The sequence below is a fragment of the Euleptes europaea genome, chromosome 13 (genome assembly GCF_029931775.1).
Source record: "Euleptes europaea isolate rEulEur1 chromosome 13, rEulEur1.hap1, whole genome shotgun sequence".
NCBI lineage: Eukaryota > Metazoa > Chordata > Lepidosauria > Squamata > Sphaerodactylidae > Euleptes > Euleptes europaea.
The window spans coordinates 10695919-10717535 of record NC_079324.1 but is presented as its reverse complement, the minus strand read 5'-3'; the positions used below and the strand labels follow the sequence as shown (position 1 = coordinate 10717535).

General features: G+C 44.9%; 1 protein-coding gene across 2 annotated transcripts in view; it reads right to left on the bottom strand.

The window, feature by feature from the left end:
• The window catches only part of AMMECR1 (AMMECR nuclear protein 1), a 151073-nt gene that overhangs the window by 74594 nt on the left and 54862 nt on the right, over positions 1 to 21617 (bottom strand). The window contains exon 2 of one of the 2 annotated variants that reach the window (XM_056859351.1): positions 20308 to 20418. The exons of the other annotated variant lie outside the window; for it this stretch is intronic. Coding sequence (XP_056715329.1) covers positions 20308 to 20418 — 111 coding nt within the window. The remainder of the gene's footprint in view (positions 1 to 20307; positions 20419 to 21617) is intronic. 2 annotated transcript variants of the gene reach the window in all.

Here is a 21617-nt window from a genome sequence, read left to right as displayed (position 1 = left end):
CATTATAATTCTAACCCATCCAGTATTACTTACAAAATGCTTGCAGATTTTAAATTTTTTAATTGGCTATTTTATATTGAGGAAAAAATTAGATTGGTTGGTCTACCTTTCAATTTGCTTCTCTTGCTCTTGGCCACAGATGTGTTCCAAATGATAAAACGTAGACTTCTGGAGATTGAACACCAAAATCTTAATAGTGCTGCAAATAAAACTTGCTCCCCCCTTAGCCTGAGGATCTTTGACCCCACATTTCTTTGCTCTGCAAGCCCCGCGGCAATGCAGAGCTTTCTCCCTCGATAGATTCAATGTCTTGCCATCTGCAATTCTGTACGGGAGACTTCAAAATCTACCTCATTCTGCTAGGACCTGCCCCTGTGGGAGGAGTTGTATTGAAACTATCTCTCACACACTATTTTACTGTCCTTACTATGCAGAAACTCGATCCAAATTTTTAACTTCCATCTTGGCAAACAAGACGGGACTCTGATTCTGCTAAGGTGTCCTTTCTCCTGAGTAATAGTTCTTCCAGTATAATGGTGAAAGTGGTCAAATTCTTGCACAGTGTTATAAAAGTGTGTTTTGATAAAACACAGAGATGAGGGCTGTTCTATAACTGTAATCGTTTGGCTTCTGCAATATTTTTATAGTCTGACTTGTATATTTTATGCCGTTAAAGGTTTTTGGTATTGGTTGGAGTATGCAGATGACACTCAGGTCTATCTCAAGTTTCCAGGAGATCCCGGGGAGGCTGTGGAAACAGGGTGCATAAAAGCCATTTTGGAATGGATGAGGGCTAACAAACTTAGTCCCGACAAAACAGAGGTGATATTTGTGGGGGGACAGTTTGACACAGGGATATACCCCACTGTGGATGACGTTGGGCTTCTCCTAAAGAAGCAGGTTCATTGTTTGGGGATGATCCTATACCCCAGCCTCTTGTTAAAACAGGTGGTGGCAGTGGCCAAGTGTGCCTTTCACCAGCTTCAGCTGGTGGGAAAAGTTCTTGCCCCTGTGCTCAATGCCCTGGCAGCATCCAAATTAGATTACTGCAATATGCTCTATGTGAGGCTGCCCTTGAAGACTGTCCAGAAGATACAGGTGGTACAGAATGCTACGGCCAAAGTGTTGACTGGAGTGGGTCATAGGGACCATATCACTCCAGTCTTTTTCCATCTACATTGACTCCCAATTTGTTTCTGGGCTCAATTCAATGTGCTGGTATTGACCATTAAAGCCTTACATGGCTTGGGGCCAGCATACTTTTAAGGACCGCCTTCTCACATATACACCTACCTGTCATCTTTGGAGGCCCTGCTTCAGGTGCCCTTGCCATCAGAGACTAGACAGGCGGCAACCCAAGAAAGGACCTTCTTAGTCATGATGCCAAAACTTTGGAACTCTCCCTAGGGGTACTGTTCTGTAGAGCAAGCTCTATTGTTGTCTTCCGTCAGCGGGTGAATATTTTTTTTTGTTCAGCATTCCCCCAATGACTGTTACTGGCCTCCCTAAGTTCAGTGATGTGTGTTTATTGAACTATTTTATGTATATATATATTATTTTAAATGCTACTTTTATGTGCAAATATTTTTGTGCTTGCCTCTTTGGGAACCTATCTGGGTGGAAAGGCAGCATAAAAATATTTTAAATAAAGGCACGTTCCACTACTGCTTCAAGCCAGCAACCACTGCCCTGTGAGGGATGGGGGAAGAGGTGCCTGGCTTGATACTGCCCCACCAGGCACAGCAAAGAACAGGACAGAAGACTAGCCTCGCCTGGAGAGATGAGAGATGCACCTGTGCTCCAGTCACCTAGCACAGTGAATAGTGTGCCAGTCAAGCCTCACCACATGGGCCGGGGGGGGGGGGAAGGCTTGTTCTCCTTCCCTCCCTTTTTTTGAGGGGGGAGGGCAGATCATTTCCTAGGGCCCTTATTCCTCTGTCTGCCCCACACACAGCTACAAAACTGTTTTATTACTAAAAAGTAAAGCTTTAATATTTATTGATTATGACTCAGAAATGTTCATAAATGATTTCTAGCCTCTGATGGCATTGAAGAAATCTGCACAAAATGCATAGTTTACCAGCCAATAGTTGGCCATAAATTGTATTTCAACTGCTTCTATATAACCCAGCCTACTTAATAAAGGCTTCTAAAAGCTAACATATGCAATGGACATTTAAATCAGGAAATACAAAAATGGCAAGACAACCAAACACAATAGTTGACATCGGGATATACCAAAATGTACACTACAATTTACAAAGAAACACATTTCAAAGATTAGTTACACAACCAGCATCATAGGAGTAAGAAAGCTGTACAATGAACATGAACAGATTTACTGCATTTTAGAGACGCCAGAATAAGATAACTTATTTTGCTAAACACCGCAAAAACATCACAAGCCTGCTTACTTCAAAATTCTTGTGAAACACACCATTATACATTTATGCTTTCTGCTATTTGTTGGAAAATCAAACTGTGCTGCCTCTCCAAATGTTTTTATTCAAATATGAGCACTGAACAGGAAGCACAGGTTACATTTCCTGAACAGAACTGACAAGGCCTGGAAGACCAAGAACAGTGATGAATGCACTGCTACCCCCCCACACACGGGGGAGGTGGGGCAGGAAGAATCCTCATGAGGATCCAACATGACAACTAGTCAAGAACAACAAGGCATTGGATGATTATATTTTTAAATGTTTGATTTCTTTCACATTTCAAAAGCAATGTAGTACCTAATTTTATTTTTCAAACTGCATGTTACTTTAACAGCATAAAATATACGGACATTTTCAGAAGCATGGGTACAAATTCTGTGCTTACTTCATTACTTTCCAGAGCACTGGTTTGAGACCTGTAGCGTAAACAAGAAGAATCAGAGAGAGAAATACAGTTCTACACTGCTGTTGCTGCATGGTCTGGAATTTTGTGCTCTGGTATCTTAAAAATTCTGTTTTTCAGTTAACAAAGTGATAGTTGCTCAGTGGCTCTTCTTTGCACCAATCCCCAATCTAGCACTTAGCCTATGTTTCTGGGCAGTGGGCCCAGAAGGAGGGACTGTGGTTGGCAGGTGTTCCCATCTTAAAACAGCCCACCACCAGACAAACAGAAAAGCTGCCAGCCTCCCTGAGGTCCAAGCCTCATGCTAGGAATGGAAGTAAATGTGTTGAACACATCAAGCTGCCTTATACTGCATCAGAACCTTGGTCCATCAAATCAGTATTGTCTACTCAGACTGGCAGTGGCTCTCCAGGGTCTCAGGTAGAGGTCTTTCACATCACCTACTTGCCTAGCCCCTTTAACTGGAGATGCCGGGGATTGAACCTGGGACTTTCTGCATGTCAAGCAGATGGTCTACCACTGAGCCACAGCCCCTCCCCCTGTGGCTCTTTTGCATGGTGATAATTGTGAATATGGCTCTCTGCGAGGGGCACAGTGAGTACCACTGAGTTAACATATATGAACGGTCTCCAACAATGCAGTTAGCTAAATCTTTTAGCACTTAGTCACTGAACACTTTCTTTAAAAGACTTCCTTGATAACACAAAAATTAGTGATGGCACTGACTTGGGGGGGGGGTTCAGAGCGTGAATTAAGTACTTGGCCCACCAAATCAATTTGCAGCCATACTCAAGCCCGCATGTATACTGGGGCCAGTGAGAAATAAGCTGCCTAACACCATCCCTCCTTGTCATATAGTTTATCCTTCTTTTTTTTCCCATTCAGGCTTCCCAGGCCATAGAAGAAAGAGGCATCTAAGTGGAGATACTTACTAGAATCTGTTGTGCCCTTGGAAATCTACAACTCCCAGGATAATTTCTATTGCCATTAGAATTCTGGGAACTATGTTTTCCAGGAATTCTGGTGCCTTGCTGCTAGTGGTCTAGTGCCTAACCTCTCCCTATTGTGCATGAAGGTGCCTTATGCTGAATCAGATCATTGGTCCATCAGGGTCACTCAGACTGCCAGTGACAGGGTTTCAAGCAGAGGTCTTTCACCTACTACTTGATGCTTTCAACTGAATATGCCGGGGATTGGACCTGGAGCCTCCTGCACAGCAAGTAGATGTTCTACCACCGAGCCATAGCATCTCCCCGTTTTACAATTAGGAGAGTTCTGAGAAGTGGAGATATGAGGGGGCTAGGGGGGGGGGGGCTTGCAGGGAGACACTCAGTCACCATTTTGAGTGTCACTGGGAGAGCCACAGGGCTCAGATTTCAACCCTAGGCCCCAAAATAAAAGCAACAGCCTCAACCAGAGGACCTTAAAAATTATTGCTGACCAATATGTGAAAAATAATTTATCAACCTGTTCTGAAATGATGTAGTAAACTGCTTCCAAGGTCAGTAAATTCTTGAAGAAGCTGCAAAACACAAGGCAATTTTTCATAATCTAGATTGCTATACTTCACGCATTCAGTTGGTTTACTCAAATCATACATTCAGCCTGCCACGGTATTTTATTCAGCCCAAATACTCTGTCAGCACAATAAATGCTTCAGTATACTTCAGACACAACATTCCCCCCATCCTATTAGCATATAGCATGTCCTATAACTTTATAACATTTCAATCTATTATGTTCATGAAGTTGAGCAAAAGTAGTGCCCAGACACTACCACATCAAGAAAAGTGAACTTTGTATCAGAAGTTTAGTTAGAAACGTTCTTCATGGTGGGTATTCTCATCCCTTCTAAGCAACCTGAGCAACTGTGGCCAGCTGAGGACTCAATTGCACATCATATTGAACATGCTGCAAGTACAACCACTGAGAGAATTCTGTACCTATTAATTTTAGAAGAACCTGCTTTTCACCACATCCCAATTTTTAGCTCCATGAATGAGGCGAGAGCGTTCTGCACTGGTGCAACTGGTTCATCCCCTTAAACAAAATTAGCACAGTAACCTAGTTCTGAAGTCGGCAATTCCACTATTTATGCTTTACTATCAAAGGGCAACATGAGAGAGAAGCAAATGAGAATTAATGATGTCTGAAGCACATCAACTACGGAACCTTTCCTGATGACCTTTTTAAAGAGAAAAATGCTGTCGGTAAGTAGTATTTGAACAATTAAGTTTGCCTGTAAGTAGTATCGGAACAATTTTCATTAGATCTAATTCTGAACATGGCCCTAGAATGTGGATCAATAAATTCACAAAATGGAAACAGGCACAGAAAGGGGAAATGTTTCTACCAAGTTGGAGGGGTATAATAAAATGGTAAAGTTTAGAATCTCTTGAGATTACCTTGCAATATCTTGGCAACAATTTTGGACTGCCTGAGCATCTGGAGACAACACCACTGATGTAGAACGAAGAAAATCATTGATGTTGTCCGTGTACTTTCATTTTCAAACTTGAGATAAGTTGGGAGGGGGGAGAATGGGAAGGCAGGAAAGGACATGGCGGGGGGGGGGGGAAGCAGTGGCTGTAAGAAGGGAGTGAAAGCAAAGATACAGGTGGGAGGACCAGCAGGCTAGAGGGATGAGACTCTTCTCGAGTCCTTATGGATCCTCCACTTGTATTAAATTAAAAGACATTAGCTACCTCTCAGAAACCTATTGAGTCTATGAAGCTACAACCTTTTAGTGTATCAGATGATGTATCAGTGCTTGAATTGAAAAAATATCATATAAAAATGATAGAGTCAGAAACACACTAAGAACAGAATATGAATGATCGATATTATTTTTGGGTGTGGTTCTGAAAAAACAGTCATCACATAGCCTTCAGATCAGCCTGAACCTGTACCACTAGCTGACTCTGCCTGAGCTATAATCCACAATGTCCTCAATTTGAATCTCAACTCTTCAATGAAATCAGTAAGACTGCAGTCCTATACACACTTATCTGAGAGTAGGTTCTGTTGAACATAGTGGGATTTACTTCTGAGTAAATACACATAAGTCAGTTCTGTATGTGGCCCTGGGACAACTGCTTATCTCTCAGACTTACCACCCCATCTGTAAAATCATTATTCTGCCTATTAACAAAGTTGGCAGCCCACACCAATTGTGGAAGCAGAAAAATAAAGATTTGTACATTAATGAAAAGGAAAAAAACTCTCAAAAAAATGGCCCAATGAGCATACTCCAGGAGGCACAGAATGTTGAAAAGTCAGTTAATTGGGGGAGGAGGGAGAGAGATGAGAGAGAAAACAGGGAAAATAGCCCTTTTCAATCCCCTGAGGGCTTAAAGAAGCCTGAAGGGAGTTAACTGGGTGTGTAGAAGTTAATTTCCAAATAGTTTACCCCAACTAGTAGTGAGTCGTCATGGGGGCCCCCAGCTTGAGTGCACAGAAGATCAAGGTGTTTTAAAAAAATTACTCTCTCATGGGTAAATTTGTTCATAACACATTATTGTGCTTAAGTTACGTTACCAGAGATGCCTCCCCAAGCAATACCTTAAGATCGACCTATTCACTTTCAATTTGGCAATGCTGTTCTTAAAATCGGGGGGGGGGGGAGAAATTAAATGGAATACCTATTTTTGGAAGTTCAGAAAAGGTCTGCTATCATGCTATGCATTTCTCTGTTGCTCACTGAACCAAAGAAGGTACTGGAACACTTGATTCGTTTATCATGAATTTCCCTCCTCGATGGTACAAGGATGCTGCAGTATTAACTACTGGGAAGGGTCCACCCTCCTGGATGCAGACAGGGCCTGGCCAAGCTCCTAAATGAAATTTTATGAAACAAGAACCATAAAATAGTCATTTGCTGGTCTTCTGGAACAGGCTCAATGGACTGTGTGCCCAAAGAATGCTGGATGGGTTGTAGCAGTAGCTGATGTTTTTTTGGAGAGGTATTGGTTATGTGGTACCTGGTTTAATGTGTTCCTTCAGATGATCAGGAGGTCCAGGAGATCCAATGTGTAGTCATGGGAGATCATTTCCAACACCCAGCAGTTTGGCACCACGGCCTGCCATATACATGAAAACTGCTGGAGCTGACCTCCTATCTTGAGGCCGGTCCCCTGATGTCATGCTGTGGCTTCCTTCTTTCTTCCTGTTTTAGAGAAGGCTGTGTGCTTATCGAACGTTGTTCCACTTCTGGATTGCTGCCATTTATTCCAGTAGCTTTTGTATGAACTCTGTCTGAAATTTGGCTTGTTGTCCTGAAAGGAACAAAACTTCTTGGCATTGTTCCTCTCCTTCTAGCTGGAAGCACCCTCTTCTTGTCTTTGTATTCCCCTAAATGTTTTCCCAAGGATTCCCAAACAGTTTGCCTCTCATGAAAGGACCACTAGCCAGTCAGGTATGAGGTGGTGCATCTGCTTCCCAGTATAGCCAAGTATTACAATGAGCTGCCATGTTAGTGGCCAAAGTACAGGATGACAACTAAGGAGGCATCCTCTACGAACACTGCCATTAATGAAATTTTCTTCAAGTCATCCTCAAGAGCTTTCTCAACATCAGAATTAGACTTGGCTTTAGCTGGACTGTTCCACTGCAGTTTCACCACATTGCTGAAAACTGATGGAAAGGGAAGGTCCCCAGATCTAATGTTTCCCTGCACGAAGGCCCTGCTGGAACCTGAGGGATGAGAGTTCTCCTGTTTTACTTAAGCCTTGGCTTCCTCTTGAATTTTCTTCAGGACCTTAGGTAGTAGTTTACAGAGTAACTTCTGAGGGAAGAGCCTGGCCTGAGTAGATGGGTCCATGGGCTTTTCCTCCAATAGTTCACCTTCCTCTTTCTGAAAGGAGGAATCAGAGTGCTCTGAAATGACACATTCTGAGTCTAATGAAGGCTACATTATCTGCGGCATTCTACCCTCTTGTGACTTGGCCTCTTACTTTTCCTGTGCAGATAAGATGGCGACCCTGTTCTAGACAAAAAACAGAGATTGGCCTGTCTGCTTCTAAATGAGGTCAAACGGGACCTGGAACAGCTGGTACTCTTAGATTTATGCTTGCATTTTCTATGCCTGCCATGTGGCCCTCAAGAGGGTGGGAAAAGGCGGAGGCAACAGACGACTGTACCTCCTTTGACTTCTCCTTTACCGATTCAAATTCAGAGATTAGCATGGGCACCTTCCCAAGATAGGTCTGGAAGAGAAGTCTCCCCCCCCCTTTCTTTCCCTGGGTGGGCTTTATTCCCTGAGGAAGTGGGGAAGTGTAATCTCTTCTCTGTGTGGGGAGGTAGCTAATCCTGCCAGAGTCACCATTTCCCCCTGCTCCTGCCAACAGCAAACTCACATGGCTTCTGAGGGCCAGGCTGTATCGCTGGGGAGGAGAGGTAGGTCAAGCCCCACTCCAGCTCCATAAGTGCATTTGCAGCTGATTGCTGCCTCCATGTATCTCCACCTCGTCCTGGCCAACAGGATGTAGGTGAGTGTCAGCTTGGTTTTTCTGAACCTGGCTGAGTCTGCTACTGCTGAAGCTCTGGTAGCTTGGTCAAAGCTCATTAGGTTGCAGTTGATGCAAACGAGGCAAAGATTGCCCCTGCAACTGTTCTTTTCCCAGCCCGGCTAGTCATAGCTGGGATGGAGAGCTGGGGCATTTTCTGCCCTTCTAGGGCACATGGGAGACCCTGGAGGAGGGAGACCGCTCCCAGCGGAGTATGGTTTCCTCTTGGCTTCAGGGATGGGGGAAGGGGATGGGAGAGAGAGGAAAAGGAGAAAAGAAAACAATTTTCGGCTGTAGTTCTGGAATCTGCTCAATCTGTGAGGCCCAGGAGGTCCTGTCTGATAGCCAGACTGGGCCGAACTGGCCTAGAATGGAAGCCCCTCCTAACAGAGTAACAGGAAAAAGCTCACGCCCCAGCCTGCATCCTGGAGGAGGAGCCTTCCCCGTAGTTAAGTCAGCAGCACCCCAGGAACCACTAGAGAAACATAACCCACTGATTAAAACCCTGGAACCAGGCCTGGAATGAGTTTCTTACTCTTGTTGCATTTCTCTTGCCAGAATGCAGAGAAGTGGCTGTACAACTTTATCCTCTTAGGAGATTTCTTACCAGGCGGCAACGTTCCCCTAAGTACAGCCAGTAAACACTTACAGTTTGCTTTCTGTAAGCAAAATAGTACCTGAGATCCAAAGCAACTCCAGAAATCTATGTGTTTTGCCACTGGAATACGTTTTCACCTCAAGCCTATTTTATTGGAGTAAAAAAACAACAACACCCCATTTTTTTTTAAAGATAGCACTAAGCCAGGGAAGCATTTTAAATCCTTTAGAGAGATTCAGCTCTTCTTGACAACTTGATGATCCCTCCTGATAACTAGGAGAATATTTAGCTCACCATAGAGAGAAAGAGAGAGATTCCTCAAAATACAAATACATTAGAAATTATTAATTGTAGATGTTTCCTGTAAAATTCATGGGAGTTTGTGTTAATTGTTTAATATCTTAGGTTCCAAACATGGGGTGGGTGGGTTTCAATTTAAAAAAAAGTATTATAGCTTTGTAAAAGAACCACACTGGTGTGAGTTCTTCAATATGAAAAGGAGGAGGAGTGAATAATCCATGCAGAAGCAACATTCTTCCACCTGTCCTAGTGTGTTTTCAAGCTCTGGATGCTTCAGTATTGTCAAGCACAATGGCTTCTGCCACCAAAAATGTTTTTGTGGGAACTTTTCTACTCCGACATAATGGAAAATAGCCTCGAGGTATGACTATACCCCAGAATGGAATATGTGTAAGGTTTTTTACAGGATAGTCTATTAAAGTGTACATCTTTATATAGTACATCCTTTAGGAGGCAGAAGGAAGTCTCATCCCAAGAAGAAAATCAAAAAGCAACACAATCAGCTAAATTTAGAGTAAAATAACTCAAGAAGGAATTTGTAAAGCAAATATGAACTATTAATATAGTTTAGCTATCTCAGAATAATGAAACTATCCAGAGAAGTGATGTGGCCATAAGACTAAAGTGTCAATGGAACAGAGAAAGACAAGAGGGAAATGACAGAAACTGAATGAATTCCCAACAACTAGTCAACAGGTGAAATTTAAAATAGCTGCCTCAGGATCATTTTGTTTTAACAAGGCATCTGAAAAAATGTGTTGGATAGAGGTGACAAGGGATGAAACTTTAGAAATGAGACAAATTTAAGAATTAACGAAGTCCTGGAGGCCAGCTGACATTCACCTGAAAGAACTCAAATACAATATTGCTATTAGCTGTTGCTGTTACTGCCCTGACCTGGATAACCCAGACTAGCCTAATTTCATCAGATCTCCGAAGCTAAGCAGGGTCAGCCCTGGTTAGTATTTGGAAGGGAGACCACCAAGGAATACCAGGGTTGCTACACAGAGGCAAGCAATGGCAAAACACCTCTGAACTCTCTTGCTCTGAAAACCCTACGCGGTCACACTAAGTCGGTTGCAACTTGATAGCAAAAACAAAATTAACTGTTGCTAACTAATTAAATCAATGACCTCCTCAACGAACTGGAAGATGGACAAAGAAGAGATTCAAGACATTTCAAGGCAGCAGCAAGTAAAGGAAAGTGGGGCAGATACTGATATAGAACAGTTAAATATGTAGAAGAAACACTTTATTGAAATAACAATTTTCAGCACTGTTTCTCAAGTGACAGCCTTTTCTGGCTTTTTATATTTTGATGATGCCAATAAGCATATATCCTGACCTGGACATCTCAGGCTAGCCTAATCTCATCAGATCTCAGAAGCTAAGCAGAGTCAAGCCTGGTTACTACTTGGATTGGAGACCACCCAGGAAATCCAGGGTTGCTATGCAGAGGCAGGCAATGGCAAACCGCCTCTGAAGGTTTGTTGCCTTGAAAACCCTATGGGGTTGCCGTAAGTTGCCCATGACTTGATGGCATGTTACACCACCAATAAGCATATAGATCAAGTTGGTTTAACAGGCATATTTACTTGGATTTGTTTTTTTAAATGTATGATGTTCCCTTATCAAAGGCTTCGGCAACCTAGGTGTTATGACAGTTATTTGGCTGGTGGAAACTTAACATCACAGCTGCTAGAAACTTAACGCCACAGCTGCAACATTAACTGAGTGGCAGTCTCATAGATTGGGTACGATCAGAGGTATCGAACTCATTTGTTACATGGTCAGGCCAGGCCATGCCTCCCCAGCCCAGATCAAGAGGGGAAGGGGTGGCTGCCTTGACTGACTCACGGGTCAGATAAGAGCTCTCAAGGGGCCGGATTCGGCCCATGGTCCTTATGTTTGACACCCCTGGGGTTGATCATGCCCTAGTCTCTACTCAAACTCTGCATCTTAGCTAGCATTAAAGATTTCTATGTGATCATCATGGCTGCTCTATCACTGGCTGTCTTAGCAACTGTGGGATGAGTACAAGTCCCTACATGGATCAATATCTGGCTTAAAGGCCCGAATATGAAAACTGAAATAATTATCGGTGTTTAATATAGAAGAAAAAAAAGTGATGTTCCACCCACTGGTCCTGGTGGAACTGAGCCTGCTATTGACAACCTATGAATAGCGTCAGAGCTGAATAATCAAGCAGCCAAGCTTGCTGATAACAGCATAAGCATCTCTTCAGGCTAGGTAAGTAGGTGAAAGAATCGGAAATGAATTTCAAAGTAAATAAATACCTATGCATGAATGGAATGTAAATCTGGCAGGAATTATTCAAGAAAGATTTTGGAGACATAACAGAAGGCTCTCTGAAAAATATATTGCTTCACTGTGAGAGGGCAGTAAAAAGGGAAAATTCAATGAAGTATTATTATGAAGAAGACTGAAAATAGCATAGCAACCGTTCTAGTACCGTAATGCAATACTTAGGTTGTATTCGCATTTGGAATACTGTGTGCAAAATTGGTTGCCTTGTATCAGATTGGGAGACCGTGGAGCTCAGATGCGCACAAAAAAGGACAACACGATCATCAGGGGGATGGATCATCTCCCTCGAACAAATGCTGGATATATGTGAAAGAGCCTTGGTTCACTTACCGTGAAGGCTTCTTCTGCTCGTAGGTAAGAAGGGCGTCTTCATTCTGGGTTATTTTCCTTATTTGCTAGGGAAGGCAGGATTCAACAAAAATGTAGGCCTTCCGGTTCCCCGGGGGAAATGACCCCCTCCCATCGGAATGCCTCAGTAGTTGAAAAGCTTAACATTAATCATCGAAAAAACTATCACGATTTTAATTTTGAAAGAAACATTTTTCCCCTTCAACAGATAAGGTAACGAGAGGAGCAAACGACTGGAAACGAAAACACCTTAAAAGGTTAACATGAACAATTTTACTCAGGACACCCTCCCCTATTTTTTTATTTAATTTTTTTTTTTTTTAAATTTCGGTGTGCTTCTGGTAGGAACTAGGGAGGGGAAGACGCCCTTCTTACCTACGAGCAGAAGAAGCCTTCACGGTAAGTGAACCAAGGCTCTTTCTCGCTCTAGGTAAGAAGGGCGTCTTCATTCTGGGACCTACCAGAGCTGTTAATGAATTAGGGTGGGGAGTTAGTCCTCCTGCACTGCCTGAAGCACTCCCAGGCCGAAAGCAGAGGAATCTGTGGAGAAGGTATCCACCTTGTAGTGTCTAGAAAAAGTCGACAAGGAAGACCAAGTAGCGGCCTTGCATATTTGTTCCAGCGACACCCTATGTCTGAAGGCCATAGTGGTGGCTGCGCTCCTAACAGAGTGTGCCGTAATGGTGGACGGAGTTCTTATGCCGGAGTTTTTATAGGCTTGGAAAATACAGGCCTTGATGTTACTGCTAATAGCCGCCCGGGACATAGCTCCGCCTTTGTTAGGAGCCGTCAAGGAAATAAAGAGGTGCTCTGATTTCCTAATCTGTTGAGTCCTTCGGATGTAGATGCGTAGGGCTCTTTTTACATCCAAGGAGTGCCACTCCCTTTCCCTTTGGTTGGAAGGGTTTGGGAAAAAGGTAGGGAGAACAATCTCCTGCTCGAGGTGAAAACGTGTGTGAACCTTTGGTATAAAGGTGGGATCTGTCCGAAGAACCACCCTGTTCTTATGGAAAACACACAGCTCCGGCCGTACAGAGAGAGCTCCGAGCTCTGACACCCTCCTGGCCGAGGTGACGGCGGTAAGGAAAAGAGCCTTCATGCGGACCCACTTGAGATCGACCTTTCTGAGAGGCTCAAACGGTGACTTAGTCAAGGCTTGTAACACGGTGCGTAAATTCCAGGAAGGGAACCTATGAACCACCGCCGGGGATGACAGCTTAACCCCTCTAAGAAAGGCGCTGATATGAGGGTGTTTTGACAAAGGGTATCTTGCCACTCTAGGGACTAGGGTGGCTATTGCGGCCAGCTGACGTCTCATGGTGGAAACTTTGAGGCCGAGCTTTCTTCCATCTTGAAGAAAGGCTAAAATGTCCGCCACCCTAGGTTTTAGAGGATCCTTGGCGTTACGGTGGCACCACATGGCGAAAACCTTCCAAGTAGCTCCGTATATTCGTTGAGTGGCTGGCTTCCGAGAAGCCAAGATGGTATCTACGATGCCAGAATTGTATCCCTGATCTATGAGGTCTCTCCTTTCAAGTGCCATACGGTTAGTCGATACCACCCGGGGTCCGGGTGGCAGATCGGACCTTGGGTTAAGAGGTCGTGTCTGGACGGAAGTCGCCAGGGAGGTTGGATGGACATCTGTTGTAATGCCGGATACCATGGCCGTCTGGGCCAGTCCGGAGTTACCAGTAGTATCGTGGCTTGGAGAGTCCGAATACGTCTGATTACCCTGGGAATGAGAGGCAGAGGTGGAAAAGCGTAGAGTAGACCGGTTGGCCACGGGGACAAGAGGGCATCTATTTTCTCTGCTCCGGTTTGGTGATACCTGGAGTAAAACCTCTTGAGCTGGGAGTTGGCTGGAGTTGCAAACAAATCCACCTGTGGGACCCCGAATCTGATGGTGATTTGGTGGAATATTTCCGGGTGCAGGGACCACTCGGCCTCGTCGAGGTGTTGTCTGCTGAGCCAGTCGGCCTGAATGTTCTGGACTCCCTGTATGTGTTCGGCCGATATCGAAGCCAAATGGGACTCTGCCCACTCTAAGATTCTGGAGGCCTGCTTGTGTAGGGAGGACGACTTGGAGCCCCCCTGTTTGTTTACATGCGCCTTCGCGACTATGTTGTCCGTCCTTATGAGAAGGTGTGTTCCCACTAGCTGAGGACCGAAGTATAAGATGGCTTTCCAAATAGCTGTTATCTCCAGGAAGTTGATGCTTTTCCTGAGATGATTGGGTTCCCAGAGACCCTGAGCTGGTTGACCGTGCAGAGTCGCTCCCCATCCCGTCAGACTGGCGTCCGTGAACAGTTGTACGGGAGCTTCGTGGATGTACTGCAGCCCCCGAGATAGATTGTCGGGAATCGTCCACCAAGTCAGGCTCGCTCGGACCGAGTTCGATAGCCTGAGGAACTTGTGCGTTTTCTTGGCAATGTCCTTCTGGAAAGGGCGGAGGAACCATTGTAACGGTCTCGCCCGAAACCGAGCCCATGGCACTGACGGGATGCACGAGATCATGTGCCCTTGGAGCTTGGCTAATGCCATGAGGCGAAATGATGGAGCAGATGCTGCCTGTCTGGCGAGAGAAGAGATGGATTGTACCTTCTCTGACGTGAGGATGAAAGAGCTGGTCGTAGTGTCGATGACGACACCTAGATGTGTCAGCTTCTGTGAAGGAATCAGTTGACTTTTGCTCCAATTGATCAGGAAGCCATGAGCCTGCAAGATCTTGAGTACGATGTTGGTGTGGATCCGACTCAGCTCCTGCGTAGGAGAGGATATGAGGATGTCGTCCAGGTACGGGTGTACCTGGACTCCCAGTTTGCGGGCCTCTACCATGAGGGTCACTAGAATCTTGGAAAAGACCCTCGGCGCAGATGTTAAGCCGAACGGTAGAGCCCGAAACTGATAATGGTCGTCCTGGCAGGAGAAGCGTAGGAACTTCCTGTGATTCTGGTGGATGGGGACATGGAGATACGCCTCGGTGAGATCCACCGAGGTCAGGAAGGCTCGAGGAGTTAAGGACTCTGAGATGGATTTTAGAGTTTCCATCCTGAACCTTTTGTAGATGACGAACTTGTTCACCCATTTGAGGTTCAGGATGGCTCTCCAGTCCCCGTTTTTCTTTGGAACCGTGAAAAACACGGAATACACCCCCGAGCAGCGCTCTGAGAACTCGACGGGCTCTATGGCCTGTATGTCTAACAAATGGCGTATTGCTTCTTGAGTGCGGCTCAATTTTTCCTTGCCTAATGGTTGTGTTTTGGACATGAACCTTGAAGGTGGGGTCTTGCGAAACTCTATCAGGTATCCTTGATCGACAATTGAGGACACCCAATGATCCGCCTGGGATGACCTCCATGCCGCCAGGAAGCGGGTGAGACGGCCCCCCACCGGACCGACGGAGGCGTCATTGCTTGGACTGTTGAGGTCCATACCCCGCTCTGTCGGAGGGCTGGGTGAAACGCTGGGACCTGGAGTAACGGCCTCCCCTTCGAAAGGAACCCCGAAAAGAGTTCCAAGAACCCCTTCGTTGTTCGCCACGAAATCTGTTGAGGGTGTGGGAGGAGCGAAAGGGACGAGAGAAAGTTTTTTGGTCTCGCTTATAGCTCTTGGGGAGCGCCTTCTTTTTGTCCCTAGTCTCTACTAAGATAGGGTCAAGCTGATCACCAAAGAGCCTCTTCCCTTGGTAAGGGAACCCCATAAGGTCGGCCTTAGAATGATGGTCCACTTGCCAAGGTCTGATCCAGAGGGCTCTCCTAGAAGCCAGTTGAGTGGCGATGGCCCTGGCTGAAAATGAAAGGGTATCTAAAGAGGAGTCAGCCAGAAAAGTGACTGCCCTTAAAATCCTGGACACCCCTTCCTGGGCCTTCCTATTTCCCTCGGGGATGAGTTGCCGTAATTTGCGTGTCCAGACTATAGCTGCCCTGGATACTAATGCCGATGTTACCGAGGCGCTGATGGCTAGGGCAGATGCTTCATGGGCCCGCTTGAGTGAGACCTCAGCCTTCCTATCAAGAGGATCTCTGATAGATCCCATGCCATCCCTGGCCACAACATCATTGGAATGTAAGGCACAGACAGGAGCCTCTACCACTGGGGGCTGAAGCAATTGGGCCGAGGCAGGTGCCAAATCGTAGAATTTTTTAGCTATAGCCGGAGTCTGTCTACCTGCTAATGGTTTTTCCCATTCAGCAGTAATTAATGACATGAAGTATTCTGGAACTGGAATCACTCGAGAAGGGTTGGTATGTCTGTGGAAAAATTCCTTTGATCCCTTGAGTTTGTCAGAGGCTTGGGGATCCTGTGATTCAGACAGGTCCAAGGCCTCTAAGGTCTTAGTTAAAAGGGAGGGGAAATCCTCCTGAGAAAAAAGCCTGAGCTGTTTCTCCTCCGGCTTTGGGGGATCCTCCTCTAGGGGGGAGTCCTCATCATCCTCCCCGTTCTCATCCTCTGAGGAATCTGGGGAAGATTGGGGCTGCATGACTACTGTCTGTCTGGGTTGGTCAGAGGATTGGCTGCTAATAGCCTTCTCGTTCCCAGGCCCCTTGTGACTGTGGATAGTACTGGGTCCCTCCAGGGGATCCTGACAATCCTCTGTGCCTCTAATGGAAGGTGTAGGGGTCGCTTGAGCTGCCAATAAGCCGTCCACAAAAACGCTCCTAATGAGCTCGGTGAGTTCTGCCCTTAAAGCAGCCAGCCCCCCTCCATCTGAAGCCCCCGCGACCGCTGGTACGTTACCAATGGCAGATCCCTGCTGCGGAGTCAGCGGTCTGTGGGGAACCTCGCCGCCGCCAAGGAGGACGTGGCTAGAAGCCGCGGCAGTCAAAAGGGGCCCCGCCGCCCCCGGCGGGTCCGCGGAGCAGTCGAAAGCCTCCGAGACAATTGGCGTTCGGCTAGCAGCCGCGCCTGGCGTCCGGCTAGCAGCCGCGCCTAGTTTCACCCGCTCTGCCACAGAGGTAGCGGCGGGTGCAGCAGGTGACCGGCTAGCAGCCGCGCCTGGGTCTTTCTTCTTCTTCTTAGGTTGCTGCGCTGGGTCCGGTTTTTTCCTTCGCTTGGGGTTGGCTCCCTTAGAGGGATTAGAGGGTTCCCCGCGGCTTGGGGATTCCCCGCGGCTTGGTGCCGCCGCGGTAAGGAGACCCGGGTCCAAATCCCTGGACGAAATAAATTCGTCCTGGCCGGGAGCCGCCATTTTCTTTAGGCGGGAAAAAGGCTACCTCCAACCCTCAGGGCCCTTCCCACACGACAACAAAGGACAAAAAACGGACACAGACTAAATAAGAACAAGAGGTAAGAAGAGGGAAAACACAGAGGGGAAAAATCTTTAGAAAATGGGAATACTTCCCTGTTTAAATTGCTAAAGAGTCAGTGAAAAAATGGCGGAGCCCGCCAGAAACCTCCTTCCCTGACAAGGCAGGAAACAAAACTGAGGCATTCCGATGGGAGGGGGTCATTTCCCCCGGGGAACCGGAAGGCCTACATTTTTGTTGAATCCTGCCTTCCCTAGCAAATAAGGAAAATAACCCAGAATGAAGACGCCCTTCTTACCTAGAGCGAGAAAGACTAACATTTAATGCTAATTAAGCTTGCAGAATTCATTACCAGAAGACTTTGTGATGACTAGCGAAGATAGCTTTAGAATTGATTATGCAAATTCATGGGCAATAGGTCTCAACAACAGCTGTTAGACAACAGCAAAGAATGGGGTCTAAGACTTCAGTATTTATTTGATCATCAGATGCTGAGAGCAAGGAACCTGGGATGGACATTTCAAATCTGATCTGCCTGTGAACTTTTCAAGCTGACCTGCTGCTATTAGAAACAGAATGCAAAACTAAATGGCCCTGTGACAAGGCAATTCTTGCGCAATACTTCTCTTCCTTATTAAAATGTTTATATCCTGCCTGTCCTGCGTGGTTCAAGGTGGCTTACAAATCCAAACTAAAAACATATGGAATATAATAAAATCTCCAGTAATGCCCTGCATGCCTGCACAGCTTACACCCCATTAAAAGCACTTGCAGAACCTCCTTAAAACTCATGGAGGGCTCTCCATTCACATCCCCAGGGAGCCCATTCCAGAGTGGGAGCTACAATGGAAAAAACACAGGTTCTCATTGATGTCAGGTCAGGGAAACAGCCAGCAGGTAACTTGCTCTTATTTACCCCTGCTTGGAAGGACAGTACGGTGGAATTCAGATGTCTAAAAAAAAATGTGGTTTATGCCACAACTTCTGATTAGTCTATCAGACCTGGGTGACAAACACTGACTATATTTAAATATTTGTTTGTCCATTTCTTGCGTCTTTCCCACATTCTTCCTATATGGACATCCTTTGTGGCCAGGTAGTCACAAATGACTACACTACTCATTCCATTCCATTCCATAAACCTTTAATGGCATAGACATTATGACAAGACTACACTACTCAAACTATGGTTTGTGAATTTAGATATTAGAAAAATACACAGTTAGTATACACAGTGGTTAACAAACCAGCTACAAATCTTGGTGTAGTACCTGTCAATAAACCATGGTTTTGCTGGACCATGTGCTATTGGATGTCACAATTAACCAGAGTTTGATCAAACTGCGGTTTATAAACCAATTTACCGTGACATCTGCATCCAGCCATGTTCTTTTGAGCTACAATCTTACAGCAGCAAACCCAAAACAGATGAGCTACTTTTTCAACGCATTATTACTCATGAGTATTTATCCTCCATCTCAAACTGGCATAGTGATACAGCAACACAACTTTAATACATATCTGAGAGCTGTAAAAGTCCTCCTTGCAAACTTTCTCCCATGGGGCATATGAAGTTCAGAGCAACAGACATCTAAATGTTACCCGTGAAAGGCCACTTTATAAGGAACTGAAAGTAGCAAAATCCATCTTGGTTAGCTTAAATGTGATCTTTCATTAATCAGTTACTCTTATCCAGGGTCAGGTCAGGATGCCCTGCTACGACAGCAACAAATATTAGCAGGACTACAAGGATCTAACAACAAAGGAATGTCCATTTTTTGAACGTTATAGAATGAACCTGTCCTTCACCAGAACTGGAAAAAAATACTTCAGATTGCTAGGAGCCACCATTACATATTAGATGCCAGCCCTGAGAAATATTTCCGATTCCAAGGCACCCAAAACAAAATTTCTAGGCGCCAAGCAACTGTATTCCTGGGGAATCTTCCAGCATTGCTCTTCAGCTCCAGAATTAAAAGGATGAACAGTCTTTGCTCCTTGCTTTGCCTGTTCCAATACTGTTCCAATTTAAAGGGCTGCAATCCAATCAATGTCAGAGACACCTAGTCGAAGGATGGCCAACATGTGGTCTATGGGATGAGCATACCTTCCTACCTATTATACATCCTGTCCTTCTTCATAAGATCAGGGTTATTTTCTGTATGGCCTCGGCAGCACAACCAAATTTTAATCAATGCGTGGGAGAAAAAAAATGTGTTTGCAAAGGTGGCAATAGACATTCCACACTAACGCTACACCTCTCTCAGTTGTATAGGTTATGGATGCCCAGTTCTACAGCTACTCAGAAATGCAAAGAGATGTATATAATTCGTTTAGACTAAAATCAGTTCAGAGATTAGTGTCAGAATAAGTCAGGTGGTGCAGCAGAATACACATCTAGACCCTGGACCACCACCTGGAGAATGAGGCAGCCCTCAAAAATACCCATCCCTGATCTGGTGCAACCATCCTCTGGAGATACACTTCAAAATCCAGAGATGACTAAATGGAAGTCCAGTTACTAATTCCACTACTTTATTTATTGACTGACCTCAACACTAGAAACAAAGACAACACTAAAATGAGTCAGTCTAGGTGTAAATCACAGGGTAACATTAGTTGCCAGGGAAGTGAAGGGTTAGCACTTACCTCCCTAGTCTAGCAGAATCCCACTCAAAAGCAGCGTGTAGCTGAAGAATAACATGCAATGGGAATCTGTAGGATTAATTTAATTACAGCTGATTGGTAGCACCTGCTGGAGAAGAGGTGAGAATACCTGATGTTTTAGAATTTTGAACACATCAACCCAAAATTCACACAAATACACATTGTTTTGTTTTTTGCCTTTTCATATTCTGCTCTCATGCTAAATTTTAATATCTACAGTGGTCTGCTTTTTGGATAAAAATGCTATGACAGAAGTCAGGTACCAATAAGTAGCCAGAGAGTATTTTAGGACTTCAAAAAGAATCCAGTTACAAATTTGGGTGACACAAGTCTGTGGCACCAACAATTGAGAAAAGCTTGTTGCCTGTCAAATGTTTACAAAATTCTGGCTGACCAGTTTTAGCTGTGTAACAGAGATAAATGCTCATTCACAAATGGAAAGCCTCCATAATGAGAACCAAAACCTTACCTAGTAATCGTGTACTCCCTGAGTCCTGAATGCAGGTTCATGGCAGAAAAGGTACCTATACATCCACGTAATCGTTTGTCTCGACCAATCTTCCAAGTTACAAAGAGTGGGCTGTTTTAGGGGGAGAAAAGAAATAAAGCGTTATGGGAATTCTGACAGTAATCCAAATGAGTCAGCTGCCATGGTTTAAGAATCAAACTGTGCCTGTGAAATGTTACTGTGAACAAGCCTCAAGGTTCACTGCACATATCGCTGTAAATGTGTGTGTCAAAAATACAGTACTGACCCCAAAAAGCTCATACAAGGAAGAAGAGGGGAACGGGAAAGGAAAGAATAGCCAATGCTCTTCTGAGCACTCATCCAACTTAATAGAAACTATCTAGAATGTAAGTCATGATGCACTGCACCAAACTGCACACAAAAACATTCCTGTATTGTCCTCATTAAAAAGTCTGCAAGTTTAGGGCAAGCTGTTATGCAGAATACTACCTGCAGACCTTTAGAATGCACCTGTCATTTCTTTCTACCTTTCTCTTCATTTTTCTTGTTCAAGTGTGGGGAACAAGATGCCCTAAAGGAGGTTTATAGACACCCCCCCCCCCATTTAACAATCCAGACTAAACATCTTGGTTTACTGCAATGAGCTCAGGTCCCATTTTTGCTAGATTTGTCTAACTTTTGATCATGCTAATTTTGCATAGTCAGAATCCTAGGAATTGTCCTGTGGTATCCAGTAAGGATCAGCACTGTCACCCATGCTTTAAGATACATGAGGCCACTGAATGAGATTGCTTGGAATTTGCTGATGACATCCAGCTAAACGCCCTCTTCATCTAAACCTCCAGATGCAGTAATCTCCACCCTAAACTAGTGCTTTGAGATTATGGGCAAGTAGATAAATGTAACAAACTGTTGAATCCAGGCAAAATGGGGATGCTGTTGGTAGAGACAACAAAGCACGGGGGGAGGCACCATTTCCCCCAATATGTGCGCATATACAAATTGAGATTGGCACAGCATTATCTGCTGGTTATCCCTTCTGTTCTCTGTTAACACCCACTTTGTGGAATGGCCTGCCAGAGGAAGTAGAGAGACTTCTTCAACAAAATTTAGAAAGTTGTGCAAGCTTATTCTGTTTCTGGAAACTGAAATTAGCTGAGGCTCATCCTGGGCTGGAATTCTGTGGCCATTCTGCATTTTAGACTTCCAAGCTGATCATAAAAAGTTGGGGGAAAGTATTTGTTCTAGGAGTAAGTATTACATTATGGTACTCATGGAGGGGCTGTACTTTCAGTAGTAATTTATGGGAT